At 42.7% G+C, this 21,136-nt stretch overlaps 2 protein-coding genes across 4 annotated transcripts in view; both read right to left on the bottom strand.

Moving 5' to 3' along the window:
• Positions 1 to 1,104: 1,104 nt before the first annotated feature.
• On the bottom strand, positions 1,105 to 5,075 carry eri1 (exoribonuclease 1). Its single transcript, XM_034163174.1, has 7 exons — positions 4,727 to 5,075; positions 2,848 to 3,028; positions 2,488 to 2,701; positions 2,325 to 2,408; positions 2,149 to 2,258; positions 1,951 to 2,065; positions 1,105 to 1,766 (listed from the first exon to the last, which is right to left on the bottom strand). Exons 3-7 carry the CDS (start codon positions 2,638 to 2,640, stop codon positions 1,524 to 1,526), a joined length of 705 nt encoding a protein of 234 aa, XP_034019065.1. The 5' UTR covers positions 2,641 to 2,701; positions 2,848 to 3,028; positions 4,727 to 5,075; the 3' UTR covers positions 1,105 to 1,523.
• Positions 5,076 to 7,887: 2,812 nt separating this feature from the next.
• tmcc3 (transmembrane and coiled-coil domain family 3) overlaps positions 7,888 to 21,136 on the bottom strand; it is a 39,461-nt gene continuing 26,212 nt past the window's right edge. For all 3 annotated transcript variants that reach the window (XM_034163161.1, XM_034163162.1, XM_034163163.1), the window contains exons 2-5: positions 14,407 to 14,577; positions 13,506 to 14,287; positions 11,713 to 11,848; positions 7,888 to 11,637 (exon numbers count right to left, since the gene is read on the bottom strand). In XM_034163161.1, coding sequence (XP_034019052.1) covers positions 11,332 to 11,637; positions 11,713 to 11,848; positions 13,506 to 14,287; positions 14,407 to 14,577 — 1,395 coding nt within the window. In that variant the 3' untranslated portion in view covers positions 7,888 to 11,331. The remainder of the gene's footprint in view (positions 11,638 to 11,712; positions 11,849 to 13,505; positions 14,288 to 14,406; positions 14,578 to 21,136) is intronic.

Genomic DNA, 21,136 nt, shown 5'->3' with positions numbered 1-21,136 from the left:
TTGTTAATAACACTAATAATAATAGTAATTAATATTATTTGATTAATCATTAATTGATTAGTAATTAATTAAAATAATTTATAATAATTATTAATTTATATAGCACCAAATCACAACTAATCACCTCAAGGCGCTTCACAAACATCATTTAAAAGCAGAATAAAATGAAATAAGATTAAAACACAATAAATTTTTTTAAACATAAATAAGTAAAGAAGTAAAATAATAAAATGAATAAAAAAGACCATATAAAATACTAATGATAAAACAGGAAAACAGTTTATTTAAAATAAACATGAAATATATCAGTCTGTGTGCAATGAATGTATACATTATACAAGTTTCACTTTTGAATGGAATTACTGAAAAATCAACTTTTTCTTGATATTCTAATTATATGACCAGCACCTGTATGTATGTTTGGGCTGCATCTAGTTCTGTTAACCTGATATTTCTTTTTCAAATTCTCCCATTTTTTGCATCCAGCCCATTTCCTTCAGAAATTTCCTTGACAAATAATATCAGTCTGTCAGGACGTCAGGTTATGTGTTACACATATACATGTGCGTGTATATTTTCCAACTTATTTCCATTGATGAAACTTCTCATTTTCTGCCTGAAAGTTATTAGGAGTCGAGTGTGTTCAGGGCTCCGTTTGTTTACTAAATACACACACACGTTACAGACCTTGAAATCCAACAGCAGGGGGCGCTATGATCCAAAGATTAATGAACGTACAAATTAACATGCTTACTTTATCATGATTTTCTCCGTTGTGAGATATAAAAGTGTCTTATCGGAGCATTCGTGTGTATGTGCATTATAACGCCTCAGCACATGAGCGAAGTTACGATATTCTTCAGAACGACAGTATACACAACATGCATCCAGCAGCAGACACGTTGCTGTCATAGACAACTGTCTGTAAAGTTTTTGGCAAGTTATAACTTTCTAAACAGCATAATTTGTAATGAAAGCTGCTTCATTTGTGCGGCTCTTTCGGCGCCATGTTTGTTTTTTCGGAGACAGCAGTAAGCTCCTCCTACCCCTCCAAACGGAGTGTGCATCCAGAATAACTCCAAACGGAGGGGTTTGTAGCCCTCTGCCTTCCCCTCCGCCTCGCTCCAAAAAGAGAATTGAGACCCCCTCTGTCTCTCGTGCCCGCGCAAAACGGAGGGGAAGGGGGAAGGGGAGGGGTCAAGGGGTAGAATTGAGATTCAGCCATATTCTTATGTGCTTGTTACACTGACAGAGCTGATATCTGAGCGATTCTCTGCAGCAGCAGCTTCACATACGTCAGCAGCTCCGTGAGGAGGCTTTGACAAACCAACACCACTGAAACAGACGAGAATCCTCTCAGCTCACAGACACGAGGATTGGAAAACGAAAAGAAATCAGCTGTGGTGGTCAGAGGCTTCCTCATCCGTGAGTGGTCAAATGTCAGCGTTTCATACTTGTACATCTTGTGATGGGAAAGAATCCAGACAGAACCGGGGTTCTGGTTTCAAGGCCAGGATCTGGACCTAGTCCCTGCTACGGGGGTTCATGGGTGGGGATGCTCCTTCCATGGGGGCCGTGCTGGGAATGGCGAGCAGCTGTCCGGCATGCATGCGCTCATTGACGCGCAGCTGGCACCCGTCCTGAAGCATGTGGAGCGCTATCCTGGCGATGTTACGAGAGTCGTCCAAGCCGGAGTGCGGGCGGCCTTCGTACTTCAGGCCGAGTTGTTCCAGCATGGTGCTCAGCTTGGTCTGTGTGCGCGGGACCTGGAGGACAAAAGCGAGATGCAAAGGGCTGCTGTGATTTCCAAAAGGGCAACAACGTCAGAGAAGCTCAAAGTGTAAATGAATGAAAGACTCAGAACTCAGACAACAATGAATAAAGTTTCTTTACTGGCTCCATCAGAAATATTCTTCAGCTCTTAGTAACATCATTGTAACAAAGTCAAACCTTATAAAAGTTTCCGTATGCTTTTCTTATGTTGATCCACTTCTTAGCAAACTGTGGGTATCTGATTCGGCTGATGCGACACTGGATGTTCAGGAATTTACTCATGTCCCAGGACCTAAAAACAAACAGGAGTTTACTATTTTAGCAACCAAACACTGAGTTCAGACTCTGCAGCATGACTGAAGTGATGCTTCGTACCCATCAGTCAGAATTGCGTATTTGTACTTTGTGCCGAGCTCCCTCTCCTGAAGCCAGATTACAACTCGCTGAAGCACTGCCAGGAACGGCTCCGCTTCGTCAACCAGTTTCTGCTCAACACAACATTTTCAGTACACAAAATCAAAGACCAATCAACACATTTCAGCTCAGTTAACCTGAGTTATTCCTGTTAGCTTCACGCAGAAGTCTGAAAGCTGCGGGTTCAGTTCTGGTTTGACGTATTCCTGGAAGGTGTCCACCTGCATAGGAAATCAGACAGTTTTACACTCTGAAAATTAAAGCAAGAAAGATTCTAAATTAATGCCAAACAGGACTTACAATCTCCAGGGTGTGTGTGTTGATGAGGACCATGGGGAACTCGATAATTTCATGAAGGAATCCTGACGGGTTGTCCTCTTCACACGTAGCTTCAAAGTCTACCACACAGATGTAGTCGTAGTAGGTGTCAGTGGGGCCTCCTGCAGCAGCCATCTGTAGCAGCTTCTGCTTCTTAGTGACTCTTCAACCTCTTCTTCAGACATCCTTCACACCTCTTTGAGCACACACACACACACGCGCACACACCTCAGTGAAATATTGAAACAAGCAGTCATGACCGACAGGACCAAAGTCCCTTCATGGACCTAGTTTCAGAACACCAACTTTAAAGCGTATGTTTGCCGTGTTGGCATGAGTTACCTTGTGTCAAGCTTCAGTTCTGCCAATTTGATCCGAAGCTCATCCTTGGACATGCGATTGATTTGTCCATTAGCCAAAGCGATCTCTTTATACACGGGATGACTGAAGTCGCCGGCGGACTGAGACGAAGACACTGAGAAGCTGATTCTTCAGCAGCACAGATGCTGTCAGAATGCTTCGCCTGGACACAGGTAATCTCAGTATGTGTCAAAGAAAGATGAGGAAATTAAAGACCAACATGCTGCAGCACTGACATCTTTAGAGACAAAATACTTCTGAATCAGCAGAAGACAACTTTGGAAAAATTTCTGTAGTAAAATCTCTTGATACTCCTCTAACTGGCATCAATTTGTTTAGAGCCACTGTTCCTCATTGATCACAATGTCCCTAGTTAAGTAAATTACTGGACATAGAGGTCTGTTTGGCCTCTATGTCCAGATCAATGTGTGGCACTTTTATAATTTGTAACCATTCCTGGGCTGGCATGTACTGCCAGTGTGCAATCTGCCTGCCTTTTGCTTAGTGACAAGAATAATTTTTATCTCCTAGTTGTTCCAAATGTTTGTCGAATCTATCTAAAAAAAATAAATTTAAGCTTTCTGACACCACTACCTGCAGTCTGTGCTGGTCAATGAGCATTTCCTACTGTCCAGATGTGTGAACTCACTCTTTATATAATTTGAGTGTCCTCTTCTACTATCTAAACTTGGAACCTACCAAAAAACGAACTTTCCCAAAATTTCTTGACAGAAAACCAAACAGTGACCTTGCCAGGGGTCACCAAAGTTCAACGCAAAAATACACAAAAATTGATATTTCATTAAATTCCCATCTTTCAAGTGGTGTAACATTCAGCACCATCAAGGTCCCCAAGCCAGTTTCAAACCAGTATAGTCCGCAAATTCTGCAAACTGTTATATAAAGTAGAGACATGAGCTTATCCACTCCTGCAAATTTAGTTAAAAAAGGCTGATGGTGTGGGCCACTGGGTGGCACTAAACTACCTCAAAATTTGGCAAGTCGCCCACTGGTGGCCAGCGCCATCAAGACCCCAATGTTTTTTCAGTTGCATTGATAGAGTAGGGCCCTGTATTTGTTCATAACATTGAAATCTGGTTGGGGTCTTGATGGCACACAGGGCTATGGTCCTTTAAATACAACCAATTTTGCAAATGATCAGACTTTGAGCGCCCCCTATATTCAGCGCCATCGATCCCCAAACCTAATATGTATATAAGAAAGAGTTTGCCTCCATAAATCATTTGACAGTTAAACTGGCTTGGGGGACTTGATGACACTGAATGTTACATCACTTAAAGATGGGAATTTAATGAAATATCAGTTTTTGCATATTTTTGTCTTTAACTTTGATGACCCCTGGCAGGTCACCGTTTGGTTTTCGGTCAAGAAATTTTGGGAACACTACGTTTCTTTTTAGGTTCCATCTCTGAGTCAAGTTTTGTTGAAATTTGAGCCGGCTTGAATCACAGCCCACCTGATCCTTAAAAAAAATTGGCTCTTAATTATGTTTGCAAATCCTTTTGTAGTCAAGGTTTAAATAACTATTCATAGGCCTACTGACGTTTTGGTATAGATCTGTGGACCTTTTGGCTGTGGACTTTTTTTGGGGTTGTGGACGATTTGACTTCGAAACGTTCCAGCAGCCTTTCAGATGTCAATTTTTTTAACCCTTTATGTGTTTTTTGTTTGCCAACAAAATCCCAAAACATCTCAAAATATCAATCAGACGTGCAAAATATACCCCAAATGTCATACGATTTAATAATCATAATAAATCACGCAATCGCCGACATTTACAGTGAGATATTATATAAGATAATTTGCGTTCTGTTTAGCTTAGCTCATCGCTAACACCGACCTTTGCGTCTTTTTCTCGGATCACAATCTTCACATTGCCGTGGATGTTTTCTTTATACTCTTCCATCTGAAGCAGGTTTAATCATTTAACCGAACGCAGACGTAAAAACTTTGAAAACTTTTATCTTTCTGCTAAATGCTAACGATGCTGCTAGCTGGTCATGTTAGCTAACAGCTAAACTTGGTGGCTAAAACATTCCTGTCACTTCTTTTTTTGACGACTGTCAAAGTATCTTAAAGCGATTACAGGTTGAGTTTAAATTACAACGTAAACGTTTATTTAAGGCTTACTAACAACACGCTCGCGCTAACATTCAACTTTTTTCTTTTAAACCAGTCAGTTATGATGACTTCCGACATGCACCGACGAGTTTTTGCTCACTACCGCCACCTAGCAGACCTGGATGATAAATAAAATGTACAGTAGGTTTCGACTTGTTTTTACGGAGCCGCACAGGGACATGATGGGTTTTTGTTTGTTTTTTTGGCCCAGATTATTGCGTCCGTCGCAATAACTTTAGAGTCCATATTTCCAGCCTGGCAACACACAGGTTCATTGAATCGTTTGGATGGACTGCACATCATGGATAACCAGAACTTAAGTTTTACTTTAACCTGGGCCTCACATACAATAATATACTGGAGGCTTTAATAGATTAAAAACACAGAATACCAGTCCAAGGTGTGGGATAGCTTTTTTAACTAATCGATAAGATCCACGGTTGACATTACTAATCTTAAACATCGAAAACTCCGTTTTCTCATAGACGTAAAGTCACTATTATAGTCCTAAACATGAGAAAGCGCATCATAAAAATGACCGGTAGATGGCAGTGTTGTACCAGTTTTACCTTCAGTTTACTGCGTCTCGTGCACACAGTACACGTGTACCGACCTGTGTAAAGTCTGTCTCGGTGCAGAATATTGGAACTCGGGCCTTTCGAGAACAAACAAAGACTCAAACAGGAGGAAGTAACATTTGATCTAAATAATGAATCCGAGCTTGAAAACCTGAATAAAAGATTCATGATACATGTTTCTTTTTTGTAAATCATCTCTGGTTTATGTGAACAGGGGATTTTGTCAAATTAAACAAGTTAAACTGTATCTTCACCTTCTCCCTGAACTAGATTGAGTGCATTTCTCTGAAAGTTTGCATTTTGATTGTCCTAATCCCACTTTTCTGGACGGTCCAGACCCCCAAAACAGCTCACAAGACATAAAAGCAGCAGTTAGAAATGATCTATGCACAAAGTTAAATGAATCAAAATGTGCCAAATAGACTGTGGGTTTTAAAATGACAAAAACACTTCAAATTAGAATTACGATAATCTAGGTGGAGATTAAAACCTTAAAGTTATCTGAATGTCTTTTTTGTCTGCACCAACACGATATTTAACACGATATATTAAACACGGCTTTGACAAAGTCCAGTTCAGCCAGTTTGACCTCTGACCCCCAATCATTTCAATTTCGTTGATGATGGTCATTTAAAAATAAAGTTATTATATTGACAAAAACTTTACAAAGTACATTCATGATCTTGACTGTAGCTGTTGCAGCTAAATGTTTCATTATTATTTTTTATGGTTGTAATTTATTCATTTTTGTATGCACATAATATTGGAGTACTTGTGTTGTGCTACAGACCTCTAGTGGTTTAACTGGGTAGTGGCGGGAAATAATCACGTGTCTAAATTAGCAAGAACGGGGAGGAGCTTCTGGACACTGACACGAGGCGCAATGAAGAAAAGAAGTTGGAAAGTAAAGGGGGTGATTCTTAGACTACGGGCACTTTTATGTCCCTTGATCATATTTTATGAAAAAAAGAAAAAAGGGGAAATTTCACACTTTTATAGTTATCTTTACAATGAAAGTGTTTTAAGAAATTTGTCTTAGTAGTCTATGATGACTTTTTCACCTTTTTCCAGCATCATTATATGCAAATATTGCCGTTTTGTGCTTGTCCCACACTCAGACTTATGATGTTCAATGAAGAAAATGAATAGTAAAAAAAAAATGTTTTTTCTAATGTTTTAAAATATCTTCTGAATAAAATATCAGTAAAATAATCAAAACATAACTGGGGTATTCAATGTCATACAAACTGTTGTGAATTTTTATTAAACGAAATGTAGTTGTCCCACACTATTGCTGTAATTTCCACCACAACAATAATGTCCCTTTAAACAGTTTGTATGAAAGATTGTTGGGTAGTTTCTATGGAGATAAACCAGTGACATCAGAGCACATGTATATAGCGCCAAATCACAACAAACAATTGCCCCAAGGCGCTTTATATTGTAAGGCAATGGTGTGGTGGAAATTACATTATAAGGCCACTAGTGGCCGTAGTTAAAGAATCACCCAAAGACTGAAAAAAGTAAAGAATTCACTCTATATGTTGGTGTAGAGGGCACATGCGGTACGTGAGATCATTTGTGCTGAATGTGGATATTTTATTTAATTTTATGTACAAGTTACACCAAATATGTCTATTTTGTTTGCCTTCCACTATAGTTTTTCACAGTGTGGTTAGAAGACGCCTTATTAGAAAAAAATGCTGACAAAACATCAGTTGAATCGTGGCTTTAACTGAACCCAACAAAAAACCTAGTGGAGCAGCTACGCTGACCTTCTTGCGGTCACTCTGTGTAACGAATATACTGCATTTGACAGTCATACCAGTACAACTGAAGTAATCTGGATCACAAAATATTTACAAAGTATGCCCACTGACCTTGACCTTTGACCCTAAAGTCAATAGACTTCCTGGAGTCAATATAATAAACACGCATACCAAGTTTGGTGACCATTGAGCTGCTATTGCTCTCACAAGACTTTTAGAACGCACGCTGATGACCTCGACAGAACCAGTGGCCACGCGGTTTGTGACTCCAATCCTATTCAATACCAAAGAAGTCGAAGGTAATACTGATCAGTGCACAGTGAGCTGAAACCAAAACCACCATCACGTGACATGACCGCTTGACTACATCTTTTCCATAAATTACACACATACACACTTTACAGATTCTACATTTATGAATCCCATATAAAACTTCCAGAGTGGTTGATTGGACGTCCTTCACCTCACAGTCTGTGCGATGAAGAACTATGACAGAGAAAAGAGCCACGATAAACTCAAAAAAACTCCAGGAACAGTTTCAGCAAAGATTTATTTTTGTCATTTTTTAATTTATTTATTCATGAAAAAAACATAACCAAACATTAAAGCCTGTGCATGCACTTAAGGAGTGATCCATTCGAAAGCACATAATGTGGATTCACAAATGTTTTTTTTTTTTGTTTTTTTTTGTGGGGGGGGGGGGGGGGGGGGGGGTCACCTCTCACCTGAAGAGCCAGACAGCATTTGGCAAAAGAGAACAAAAAACCCTGCAGTCATTTCAGTATCAGTGAAGGCCTGAAGAATTCATACACAGCTGAGACGTGAGAAGAAATCCCACATGGTCACAGTGATCCAGACACCAGGAGCTACAAGGTTCAGGTTCGAGAGAGAGAAGACTGTCGACACGGTCCATCAGCTTCACAACTAACTGCTCTGACAGCTTTCTCCTTAATGGTAAATGGACTGCATTTATATAGCACTTTTCCATCTGCATGAGACGCTCAAAGCGCTTTACAATTATGCCTCACATTCACCCCAATGTCAGGGTGCTGCCATACAAGGCGCTCACTACACACCGGGAGCAATAGGGGATTAAAGGCCTTGCCCAAGGGCCCTTAGTGAATTTCCAGTCAGGTGGGGATTTGAACCCATGATCTTCTGGACTCAAGCCCAACACTTTAGCCACTAGAATGAGCCTGAACAGGTATAATTAGAGTCCAAAGAGACGGCGTCACATTTCCTACTGAACAACCAAGTGCCCCCCCAAAAAAAAAAAAAACTCCCCCAGATCTTAGATCTAGTTAGATCCAGTTCACTAGTGATTTGGAACCACTTAAAACCAACTCAAAGCAGAGGATCTGTCTTAAAGCACATTTAAAGTTATTTGAAATGTCATTTAAAATGGTCTACAATTGGATTTTAAAATCAGATTATCTGTAATTTAGACAGATTAGGTCAATTTTATGTCTATTTTGAGCTCAGCAGTTCTTTAAAAAAAAAAAAATCAAACCAGATCAAATTATCGAATACATAAAGACTATATTCATTCCCATTTTTTATGAGGAGATAAAAGATGTAAGATTTGCAGGGGTGGTGGCCAAGTGGTTAATGCGTTTGGTTTCAGTGCAGAAGGTTCTGGGTTCAAATACCACCCCTGCATTACATTATATACATAATTTAATGATAAATTTTACAAGAAAATAAAAGTATGACTGTTTTCAGGTCTTTTAAATGAGTAGTAGTTTTAAAGTTACAGTGAGTAGGATATTTAGGCGTCTTAGCACAACGCATTCATAACCATCCGTTCATTAGTGTAACAAAGAATTGGTGTTTTCACAAGTTTAGAATGAGCCCGTCATTTCAATATACAAGCACCCCCCCCCCAGTACCACCACCAACAGAGGGCGCCATGTTGCACCACTCTGCTGGTACAGTAGCCCAAAAGGGACATACTTAGCATTTTGTAGCACTGCAAAATCTAAAAAAAAAGAAAAAAGGAAAAAGCAGAATCAGTGGTTGTTCTCCTTGTCACTGGTTACCGGTGACCTGCTAGTACAGGTTAAAGTTAAGGCAACATGAATTGAAACAAAATCTGGATTGGCAGCTGCATAATGCAATCTGCAGCCTCACCACTAGAGGACACCAAATCCTGCACACTACAGCTTTAATTCTGGACTGTTACCGCTCTGGGGCACAGCAGGGCAGCATGGTGCTGGTTAATAAAGGTCCTCAGTTCGATGCCACCCATGTCCCCACTCTCCTTGTACATGTAGGGTTACCTGCCTCTGGTGTGAAACTTGTGACAAATGAATAAGTGGACCAGTAGGAAAAGTTCTGTGGTGACCCCAACCAAAACAGAAGAAGGCAAAAGAAAGAAGAGTGTAAACAGCATTTTTATCCATTTTATAACTGCATGAATCATCAACAGACTGAACAGCTACTGAAAACCACTTAGTAACTGTTTTACAGGCAGAGTGTGTACGGGGTTAACGCCTGAGAGCATCTGCTGTGGGCGCTGCACTTCACAGTTACAACCTACCAGCTATGAACTGGGCCAGATGCTGGACTCCATTTTGGAGTGAGATTTCCCTCTCCTAAACGACCAATAGGAGAGCAGCGCTGACATCAGCATCTCGGCCTCCAACCAATCACAGGCTAGGAGGGAGAGGCCAGTCTCTGGCCGGTTGTTGTTGTTTAGTCACAACTGTTCACAGTCGACAGATGAGTTAAGATTCAGCAGGCGCTGGTGACGGTTCACGTCAGCACTTGGAACCGTTGTTAGTGTGAGCTCGCGGAGCTTCTCCAAAGGCTTCACGTGAAGCTTTATTTGTTCTGATCGATCAGAAAGACAACTCAAAGCGACGTGAATAAATTAAGTCAAGCAATCGTATACATAGACGCTCAGTTCACAAAATGCCCCAGAAGCAACAGAAAGTAAAAAGACTGGAGGCAGGTCATGAGATTTACTTTAAGAAATAACAGTATGAACACGCAAACACTGAATACACCGTTTAACACACGAGTCATCAGACGAGTCATCAGACGAGTCATCAGACGAGATGAGAGAAAAAAAAAAATCAAAACAAAACAGCACAATGGGGATCTGGAGGAACCGTCTGTTCATCTCACAGCTGGTTAGTGCAGGAGGAGGCCATAAGGTGGCGCTACACCAACTACACAGATCACAGTCTTCCTGATTGAGTGAAGCAGCTGGTTCGATTTGATTTGACATGAGTGGACACACACATGTAATTACATGGCTGCCCTGTGTGAGGCGCTCATCTGATCCGTTCCGGCAGAGACACATTCCTCCTTGTTGCTGCTCGAACAAGAATCAGGTCTGCCACTGGTGTCGGATTCAGAGCTACACTTCACTGGCTGAACTAGTGGTGGTGCTGGAGGACTAACCTGCTCTGGGCCTCACCAAAAACAATGAAGAAATTTAGCATTCTTTCTCACCTCCTCTTCTATGTGACTGCAATGAACACGCCCCTAGAATGCCAGACCCCCTCTGGACTGGTGACACATGCCTTTATAATTGTGACCACCAGAGGGTGCTGTGGAAATGCTTTCGCAGTTGGGGGCACAAGAAGAACATTGGAGTTGTTTTTCTTTTCAAATCATACAGTACACCAGTGTGTCTTGTTATATCACCACCCAAAACCGTTTCCTCCTCCCATGTCAGCCTGTTTGTGTGACAACCACGTCACAGTGATGAGGTAGGCGCTCTAAATGCCCGATGGTCAGGTTAACGCCAGGTTGGCACCCTCACTGCTTGGCTACAAGCCAACTTTAGTGGGCGGAGTTAAAAAGAGGCTGAACAATCAAGACTAGTGTACAGCTACATATAAGCTCCGCCCTCGCCCATTTCCTGCATCCCCATGTCAAGCCACCTCCCACCCCTCCTCCTGGCAATACCAACCTATAACTGGCCAAAGTTTACTGGTCTCACTGGCATTCCTGCTGCATAGTCCAGCTCAGTGTGGGAGGAGCGTCCGCTCTAACACACATTGTAAATGTTCCCAGTTCTTCCACAGCAGTGCCAAAACAGACACACCCACACAGGTGAGCGCCAAATGAAGGCGGCTACGCAGCAGTGGGGTGGTGAACTTGGCCGCTGTGGAAACGCACACCAGGATAACTGTGACGATGGCCAGCATGATGTTGATGCACTTCCCGAGCAGCACCTTGGCGTCCGTGTTCTCCATCTGGACGGTCTGCTGCTGCTGCTGCTGCTGGAGCTCAAGCTTGGATACTCGAGTCTGCCACGACTCCAGGACCTCCTGCACATGCAAATGCATGCCAGGGTTAGACTCAGGACACCAACCAAAACCTATACTCCACAGAAGACCCAGTACCTTGATGTCCCTGGCTCGTTCGTAGGCTTGGTAGGCCACCTTCTCCTCAATGCTGGCCAGCTCCTGCTTCAGGTTACTGGTCTCATGCTGGTGAAGCTCCAAGAGGTCATTTAACTGGTCCTCCAACCGTTCATACCTGACATGTACAAACATATGCAGTTTGCATGAGAACTGATGTGCCAATCACACAACTTAAAACTCCCAACCGTCCATGTGCTTCTTTAGCTTCAACCTGATTTGTCACGTATAAAACATGTCAGAGTGCAACAACTGATGCAAGTCAAAAAGTATTTTAAAGTTAGACGCCACAACAGCGATACACAGACTTCTGGATTGATTAAAATGTTCCGTTCTGTGTTTCGCAGTTGTGAATCTCGCTCCGTCTCATGGTCCGTGACTCACACAAGAGAACAGTTTCAGCAGAGTTCCGGTTTAGGGCACAATGTAAACACACATCGTGAAGTTTGGACACCAAGACAGCATCGGGCCACAGCAGAAGTCCATCAGAGGTGCTACACCTCCTCTAGATAACCCTCTCAACTTGGGAGAACGTGTCATAGCCTGTGAACTCGCTGGACACCATCCACATCTTCACTAGTCATTATTTACATGTGCTGTGAGACGCCAGAACTCTGCTGGCACAGCGGTGCATTCTGGGAAGCACAGGGTGCCACCAGGAGGATTACGGGAAACGCTAAAGTACCAACTGAACTAATCAACTGAACATCTTTGAAGTTATGAAGTGGTCGAGCGAGGCTGCCATTCTGCTACTTCCCCATAGTGTCTTCAAACTCTCATAGAAGTTCAAAGGTCAATGTGAGAGTCTCAAGAATCGTCAGCGTGGTGTTTCTGCTACATAAAAACAGAAGTAACACGTTATGTCATTTTATCAGGATTTGGTGGACATTAGTCAAATTACACATTTTTGGAAAGTGCACGCAACAGCCAAATTAGAAAAAGGAAGATTCCATTTTCCCAGAAGCCTCCATGGTGGCCATTTTGGATTTAGAAAAATGGGGGTTTTAAACGGGTGTTTTTTCATATCTCTGCTCCTAGATAACCTAGGACCTTGATTCCAATATCTAAATGCACATGTTCAGGTCAAAGGAATCAATAAGACCAATTACACAGCTGGACATGTGGGCAAAGTTGCGAAAACATCCAAGATGTATGTCCATAAATAAAATTATGACTTCTCAAAATCGTAGTTTTGCAAATATCCACAAAACAGCCATTACCTGAAGATGGTGAACCAGACTAAATGGGCCTTTTCTAACTTTCTAGTGGAAACAAAGTGTCTACAGCAAACAAAGACTTCTACGGGATTACATCGGATCGCATCGCCGAATCGTTCCAAAATATAACCTGTCATAGCTTTTACGGGAAGAATGCACATGACTGGTTAATGTTTCTTATTAGAACAAGAACTAACCAGTCAGTTTGAGCCCTTTTGCAGCTTTAGCGTCCAACAACAGCATGTTGCATTTCCATGTTCAAAGCCTGACTCTTACTGTGAAAGTACATTTAGGAAGTCTCAGTATTAGCAGCAGCTTGACAGCCGGTCTTCAGTGTAGCCCAGTGAGGCCATTTAGCTGCACTACCAGGCGGTACATAACTGACAGAGAGGACAAAAGTTTGAGCCGGGACTGAATGTGGCAAAGAGGAGGAGGACTGGGGCAGGCGTCACTGAGCATGTGGATGATGTTTTATATGTTGGTACTGTGGATATTGTCTCAGAAAGACGTGTAAACGAGAGGCTGTTTGAGTCCCACAGAGCAGCGTGATGGTCTCACCTGTACTTCTCCTCCTGCAGCATCTGTGTGAAGTAGCTGTAATCCTGTTTGAACCGAGTATTCAGAGCATCCATGTCCTCAGCCAACTGCATTTGGGTCTCCCGGACCTCCTGGACCATCTCCAGAACCTCCCCCAGATGCCCGTTGGACTCAGACCTCCCGGGACCTCCAGACCCCACCCCAGATCCCCCGGCTGGATTTAAGTTTGAGTCAGCGGATGCAGATGACCCTGTGGAGCACTCGTCATCGCTCGGATACTTTGTTGTCTTTGCTACAGTGGTGGCACTACCGCTCAGAGCCCGAGCGCCGCTGTCCACCTGCAGCCCAGAACCCGTCTCCATGGAGCTCTTCAGGTGGGCGATGTTGTCAGCGCTGCCAAACTTATTCTTGATGAGGTTGGCAAACTCCCGTGACTTGTTGAATAAGAACGGCGGCGAGAGTGAGACACCGGAGCCAGTTGTCTTGACTTTATCCAGCACAGGGTGGCGTCCGGTGGCGCTGACGTCCCGTAAGCTGCCCTCCTTGCTTTGAGTGCCAGACTCTTTGTGACCGCTGTCCTTGTTGCTGTGTTTGCCGTTGGTTTCGCCGTCCTTCACGCGGCGGTGATACTGCTCCAGCTTCCTCTGTAGCCGGGTGATGGTCTGTGCAGACTTCTGGTTCTTTTTTTCAAAGACTTGACGTATTCGCAACATCTGCTGTTTGTCGGCATTGTTCACCAGCTTCAGATACTCCGCCACATTCTGGTCCCGAGCTTCCTGCTCCACCTTGATCTGCTCAGTCACCTAAAAAATTAAATAAATCCAATGTTCTTTTTTAAACTCCATATTAATATTTCTCTAATGTCTGCAGGTCACCTGAAGCAGATCTCCAGAGAGACGACGTGTCTGAAGTTCCCACTGACCTTAAGGATCTTCTGCTGCAGGCTGTCGATGCCCAGGGGCCCTTTGGTGAAATCCAGGCCAACCCCATTCTGTGCAATACTGTCCATCATGTCCAAGTTGGAATCTGAGCCACCGCGACGCATAGGCACCGGGATGCTGAGGACATTGGCATCATAGCTGCTGTGCTCTGCCTGATGACACACACACACACAGAGAGATGTGCATGCAAGTAAAAAAATAAATAAATAAATAAAAGGCAACTCAGAACACAGAGATGATTTCTGAGCTTAGCCAGGAGGAAAGGACAAAGAATTAGCAATAAATCAGTTTTGAGACAGAAAAACAGTCCGGAGGTCGGACCAACCTCAGTGCCTCGTGCCCTCAGAGTCCACTCTGTGCCCCCACAGCAGCACATTACATAAGACTGAAGCATTTTATGCAGTAAAGTCAGGTTCACAAGGCAGTAATGCTCAAAAATACACAAACATAAGCAAACTGCTGATGTAGCCCCAGGAGGAAGTGTGCATTTTGAAGTCCTGTAGCTGAATAGCAGCAGATGAGATGCATTGTGCAGCACGGACACGGACACACACACGTGCAGCCATTTCCCACTTCATTTATTCATCATTCTCCTGCACCACCCTGCAAAGTGGTACAGTGTTGAAGATGCACAAACTCAAAGTGGCGCTGCCCGCAGCAGAATCCCCATCACATCCTTAAATAATAAAATACTGCAGCAGCAATCAAATCCCGTCACACCGAGACAAAGACAATGAAAAGCAATAAAAGGCAAACAAGTGGACCCAAAGTAATAAAATAATTATTATTATTATTAGCATTTGTGCCATCTGAAGAACAAAGCTAACATTTCAGGTCTTTAGTGTCACTAATGTTCACTCCCTGCAGGCTGGAAAGACACTTTCACCACCTCATTCTAGTTTGTATCTTCACATCAATATCTCACATTTTTATTGCAAATAATTAATAGATTACTTATTATGAGCTACAATTTGTTACTGTGCCAGGTGAAGATAAGAGCTTGCTTTCCTTTTTGAGCTGTATTCAGATCACGTGCCGAGGTAGAAAAGGGCAGTTTTAGGTGACGCGGTTTAATGGCTGGAGGGGTTCGACCGCGGCTCTGTGCAGGAGCACAGGTTCACCTCCTGCCCAGAGACACGACGCAGAACCACCCAGAGATGAAACACGAAGCAACAACAGCAGCACAGACTATGGGACTGAACTGGACACAGGCCAGGATAACTACAACCACAAGAGCACACAGAGCGCCAACCTGCTCCAGAGGCCTCGCCCCAAAACCCTCCAGTGTCACGTTCAATCCGGCAGATGGGAACACGGGTCAAATCCAAATCCTGGTCAAGTCTTTAATCTCAATTCCACTAGTAATCAACAAAACTACAATGAATTTGTTCATTCATGTTGCTTTTTCCCCCCAGAAAACACACACACACACACACACACACACACACACACACACACCTCTGTTCTGTTAAATGTATATTAACCTTACAACTTCGTGTTGCTATTTCTGGAGGATGATCTTTGATCACTGTGGGTAAAGATGCAACAAATCGATCATGTAGCAGTCAGAAGGAGGAAAGGAAGTGACGAAGCACACTAAGCAGACGTGGAGGGCATGTGATCCAACAACCTCCATATATGGCTCTGACAAGTTCACCTTTGTCCCACCTTGAATATGAGAACTGAGGCCAAACTCGGGGCAGGGCCAAGTGGAAACCAACAACAGCTGCAACACGCTGACTTGCAGTTTCGAGTCTCAGCCTGCCACCTTCACAGTGCACGTGCCCGCCCACATGTGCCTGTTCACCTGGAGGCAGGCAGACCGGGACACGTTCACATAACACAGGGCTTAAGTCAGAGATGAACAGCGCCCCTTTGCACCGGTAACGTCCAGCGCTCTACTTCAGCCCCGTCTTCAAAATCCAAAGTAAAAGACAACCGTGGACCAACAGGTGAGAAGTGGAGAAAAACAAATAAAATATAAAATAAAAGAGGTGAAATCAACAGATTTCTTTAGGAAAAGTATTAAGACATAGAAGACGTTTGACCATCAAAGCCCACCTGCTGTGACGCACAGAGACAGACACTGCGTTGCCATCCAAATACTTATGGACCTGAATTTTCTATCTCAGTCATGTAGCCACAACAAATCTGGACACAGGCGTCCGATGAGACATTTCAGCAAGCGCCTGAGGTTTAAAACCAAGTTCATTATAGTTAAAATGGCATCACTCAGACTCCACTTCCTTTTGTACGCAAACTGATACTGATCCAGGTGTGGCTCCACCTCTGCAGTAAGCTCCTGAATTAACAGTTTCTACAGTGCTTTCATTAGAGGTTCAGGCCACCAGCCAAAAATCATTATTGACTTGGGGGCGTGATTTGTTGGGGACTGGAATAATAACTGATCTCTTCCAAAGCTCAGGTACTGAATAAGTATCAACAGAGAGCTGGAAGAGTTGATGCCAAGCTGAAGTGAGCTGAAATGTTTTTAAAAAGAAAAGCAGACATACTGTCTGGCCCTGTCACTTTATTAGTATACACCAATTTAAAAAAAAATGAGCAAGTGATTGTGGATCAATTAAAATTCTGTCCTCATGCAAATTACACCTAATCTCTTAAAATGTCCCTGCACACTTCCTGGTTATCAAAACACATAAAAATAATTTTGCTCATTGGCTTTTACAAATTCATTATTGTCAGTGACAGGTTTCCTTTTTGTGTCCGTGTTTGTTATGTCCCAAATAGAATCCCACAGTCTCTTGTTGTTTGCTCTGGAAAGGTCCCATTCTGTGCGCTCCTTATGCTGCAGTCCAGCATCTCTCATCTTCTGGTTCAGGTCTTTTTGTGTGACCCTGACCCCTGCAATGTCCCTTGATTTAAAAGCTGCTTTCTTCCTATTAATACTTTCCCGTGTGACATACGATTTATTATTCGGGTATTTCTTAATAATCTTTTGGGGAATGATTGAGTCAACATAGAAAGAGATGTAACCAGTAGTTGCCTCTGTGGCATTGTTGAGATCCACATCTTGAAAAAAAATGTCCCAATCTGTACACAAGAAACATCCTTTCAGCACCTCTGTCTTGTCAGCAGACCACAGTTTGACAGAGTGGACCTCAGGTTTACTAGATTTAAACGCTGATCAATAGGTGGGAGAAGCTGGACTACATTATGGTCCGAATTGCCAAGGGGGGGGTCTGACTCTGGCTGTATGTAATTATATGACCAGCACCTGTATATTGTTAATGTTACACTTTCCCATAATGTCATTCCCATCATCTGGAAATCTGCCTATGTTCTCCCTCTACTGAAATGAGGAGACCCTCAGTTCTTAACTACAGTACTACAGGCTCAGATCTAAATGATGTATTTCAGCCAAAGTCCTGGAAAAGTTTGTCAGCAAACAACTTAAAGAATTTTGAGATATAAATGGTATTTTCTCTCCACATCTGTGTGGTTTTAGAAAACAGCACAGCACAATAACAGCTGTTAATAAGGCTGCAAATGACATTATCGAGGCACAGGACTGTAGGAAATATTGTGCAGCTCTTGACATAGACATAGTCGACCATGTCACCTGGACAGAAAGACTTTATAATATTGGCTTATCTGAGCACACTACAAGCTGCTTTTCTAACTACTTGCCAGCTAGATCTCAAAGTGTCCAATTTGCCGAGTCTTCCTCTGCCTTCCTCCCTGTGTCAAAGGGTGTGCCCCAAGGTTCCATTCTGGAGCCACTGTTGTTTACAGTCTTTGTGATAATTTATTGAATGCTGCTTACCATTTCTATGCAGACCATACAGTTATCTATTGTTCCTCCTCCTCAGTAATCAAAACTCTGGAACACCTGCAGTTTGTCTTTGATGTTGTTCAGACCCACTTAACTCAAACTAGTGTTAAATGCAAACAATGTAAAAGCATGTTTTTTTTTTTAAATGGCAAAGAACGATCATCTAATCTTCCCGAGATCACCACAACTCAAGGGGTTGAAATTGAAATACTCAAATTGTACAAATATTTAGGTATCATCACTGATCAGAATCTGGTCTTTCATTGAAAGACCTTGTCTCCAAGTTGAAGGTCAATTTGGAGCAGAATCCAGAACTTTACAAAGCAGCACACAGTAAATATAGTCTTTATCTGACCTGTTTTGTTCTTTCAGACGTATTCATCTTCACAGCTGAAAACTGCTGTCCACACAAGAAGCCCTTGTTTGGAAGACGACGTGTGGAAATACTAAATTCTTTATCGTGGAAACTGCTTGTGAATAAACGCAGCATTAAAAAAAAAAAGTCTCTCGGTGTTTGTCTGCGACAGGTGTGTTTCTCAGCCTGAACTGAAATTTTTAAAGTTGAAAGTCTTGTTACTAGTCACTGATACCAGTGTTCACCAAGGCAAAAAAGAAAAAAAAAGAAAGAAAAAGTATGTTAAATTTCCCTGTTAACAACAACAGAGCACTTGGGACTATGACATTGTGATTTCAGAAAAGTTCAGCCTTGACTGTCCACACAAAGATGCAAAGGCAGCGTTTTTCAGATTTATCCACTCTGGGATCAGTTCTCAGAAAGTAGCGGTTTGGCGCTCTAAAAACGCTGGTTCCATGTGGTGCCAATACGATACAAAACATATGTGGATATGCCTTAACCCGCCTCCATGTGGATGAGGTCTAAGGTTCAATCCCCACAGGGAGGCCCAGTCAGTATTTTACAGTTTTAAGACTTTTAGAGAATCCAAAATAAACATTTGTTAATTCTGTCACCATTTAACCAAATCATCTGAAGAGCAATTACAGAATAATTTAAGAACATTTTGTTTTTTTAATATAGTGTCACATATAGTGTTTGGAAAACAAACTGCTACGGGCTTAAAACCAAATTTAGGAGTTAGTTCATACATCTTGATCCCAGAGTGTAATAATAACCAGTGAATCATGCGAACATGACACCACGAGGGTCAGTCACTCGACACGTTTACTGGGATCCATTCAGCTTCACACAGGATTTACTTGCGCGTTAATCCACACAGTTCTTACTCACACACCCCGCCGGTCTGTGTGTTCAATGTCAGCTTAACCGACTCCTTTGCGAATCCAAAAGCACAGAGCCAGACGGCTCGGCCGGCGGCACCAAGCCTCTGGGAGTTTTACAGTCACAGGGTGTTTCTGTTGCTGCAGAGCAAAACGGGATTCCACTGGTTTCCGTGACAACAGATGCAATTTCAGACAGTCTCACATCTCACTGTAATAACCAGCGAAGCACATCCGAGACCAACGCCATCAGTCCCACTCAACAATGCTGACAAGGCAGAGCGTGTCGCCATGAAACTCAGCAAACTGGTCACGAATTAAGGAAGAAAAACAGGACAACTTCCAAAAAGCCTTTTACAGCATCAGAGTCACAAGAACAAGCTGGCCAGGTGTCCATTACTGGGACTTTTCTTTTGCAAGCAAGATAAAAGAACCAGAGTAGACTGGACGTGTTGCAACGTGCTGAAGTCTGTTGCTACCAGCTGTCAAGTAAAACTTTAAGAAGCTGTCACAGCCACTGATGCAAGTAATCATTGGGTAGAACACCTAAACAAACAAATGCCACATTTCTCCATGTAATGTGGAGTTGGGTCAGGAAGGGCATCTGTCATAAAACTTGTGCCAAATCAGATCCACCCTGGATCTGCTGTGGCGACCCCGAGTGAGGGACTTACGTTTGATTGTAGCTTGGTACATTCTCCAGTCGTTTGGAACGTCCACAGTCAAAAGCAAACGACAACCACACCGGTCTCTACTGGAGTGGTTCCCATGTTTTGCAAAATCCACAAACATCCTTCACTATACGTCATTTACACACGCGTCCAATCCATCACTTTGCTGCACTGGATAAGATGCATTTTTTTTTTTTTTTTGGCAAACATAGTTCAGAGTTTGATCAGCTGTTTACAACAACACTGCGACTGACAATTACTGGTTATCAGATTTTCCACGGTGAAACTACACTGATGAATCCAGAATAAAAACACTACGAGGTCACATAATCCATCATCATAACTGTGGCATCCCGGGACACAAAATAGATAAGCTGAGATCAATAATTCTCACACTCTAATATCAGTTTCAAAGTCAACAAACTGGGAGGTGTTTAACAAAAATCCACACCACCACCTGTGATCCACCGGTAATCCTCATCAACCTGTACGGCTTTCAATGCACAGCTTCACCGTTATACACTGGTGATGTCACTGCTGACAAAAGCAACGCTCGGTGTTATCTCTTCTGCTCACAGTCAGTCAAATACTCCCAAAACACATCTACAGAACACTTTTATAAGGGACAGTTCTGCTTGTGGCTAAATCACATACCTGACCTGAATCTTACTGTGTTTCAAAACCTCAGCCAAGAACAAGCAGGAAGCTGCAGCAGAATCCCGGCAGAGTGTCTCCAGGGAAGGAAGTCGTGGTCTGTCTATGAGCCACAGACCTCAGAGGGTTTACAACTAAGCAGCCAGTGGGCGTATCATTTATAGTCTGCACACTTAGCTCATGCATCATTTGCCTTTGATTGCAATATGTTGTGCACATTTCATTCCAAGGAAGCTCAACTCATTTTAAATGGGGTAAGTGCCTGTAGCTGCTGACTGAAGCAGTGTAAACTCAGCCAAAATGTGGTTCTTTGCATTATGAACAATGGAATACAATGTCGACAAAGAAATATTTTTT

Source organism: Thalassophryne amazonica, chromosome 22, assembly GCF_902500255.1.
Source record: "Thalassophryne amazonica chromosome 22, fThaAma1.1, whole genome shotgun sequence".
Taxonomy (NCBI): Eukaryota; Metazoa; Chordata; class Actinopteri; order Batrachoidiformes; family Batrachoididae; genus Thalassophryne; species Thalassophryne amazonica.
The sequence above is the reverse complement of the archived record's forward strand: the minus strand, read 5'-3'. Positions and strand labels throughout refer to the sequence as shown.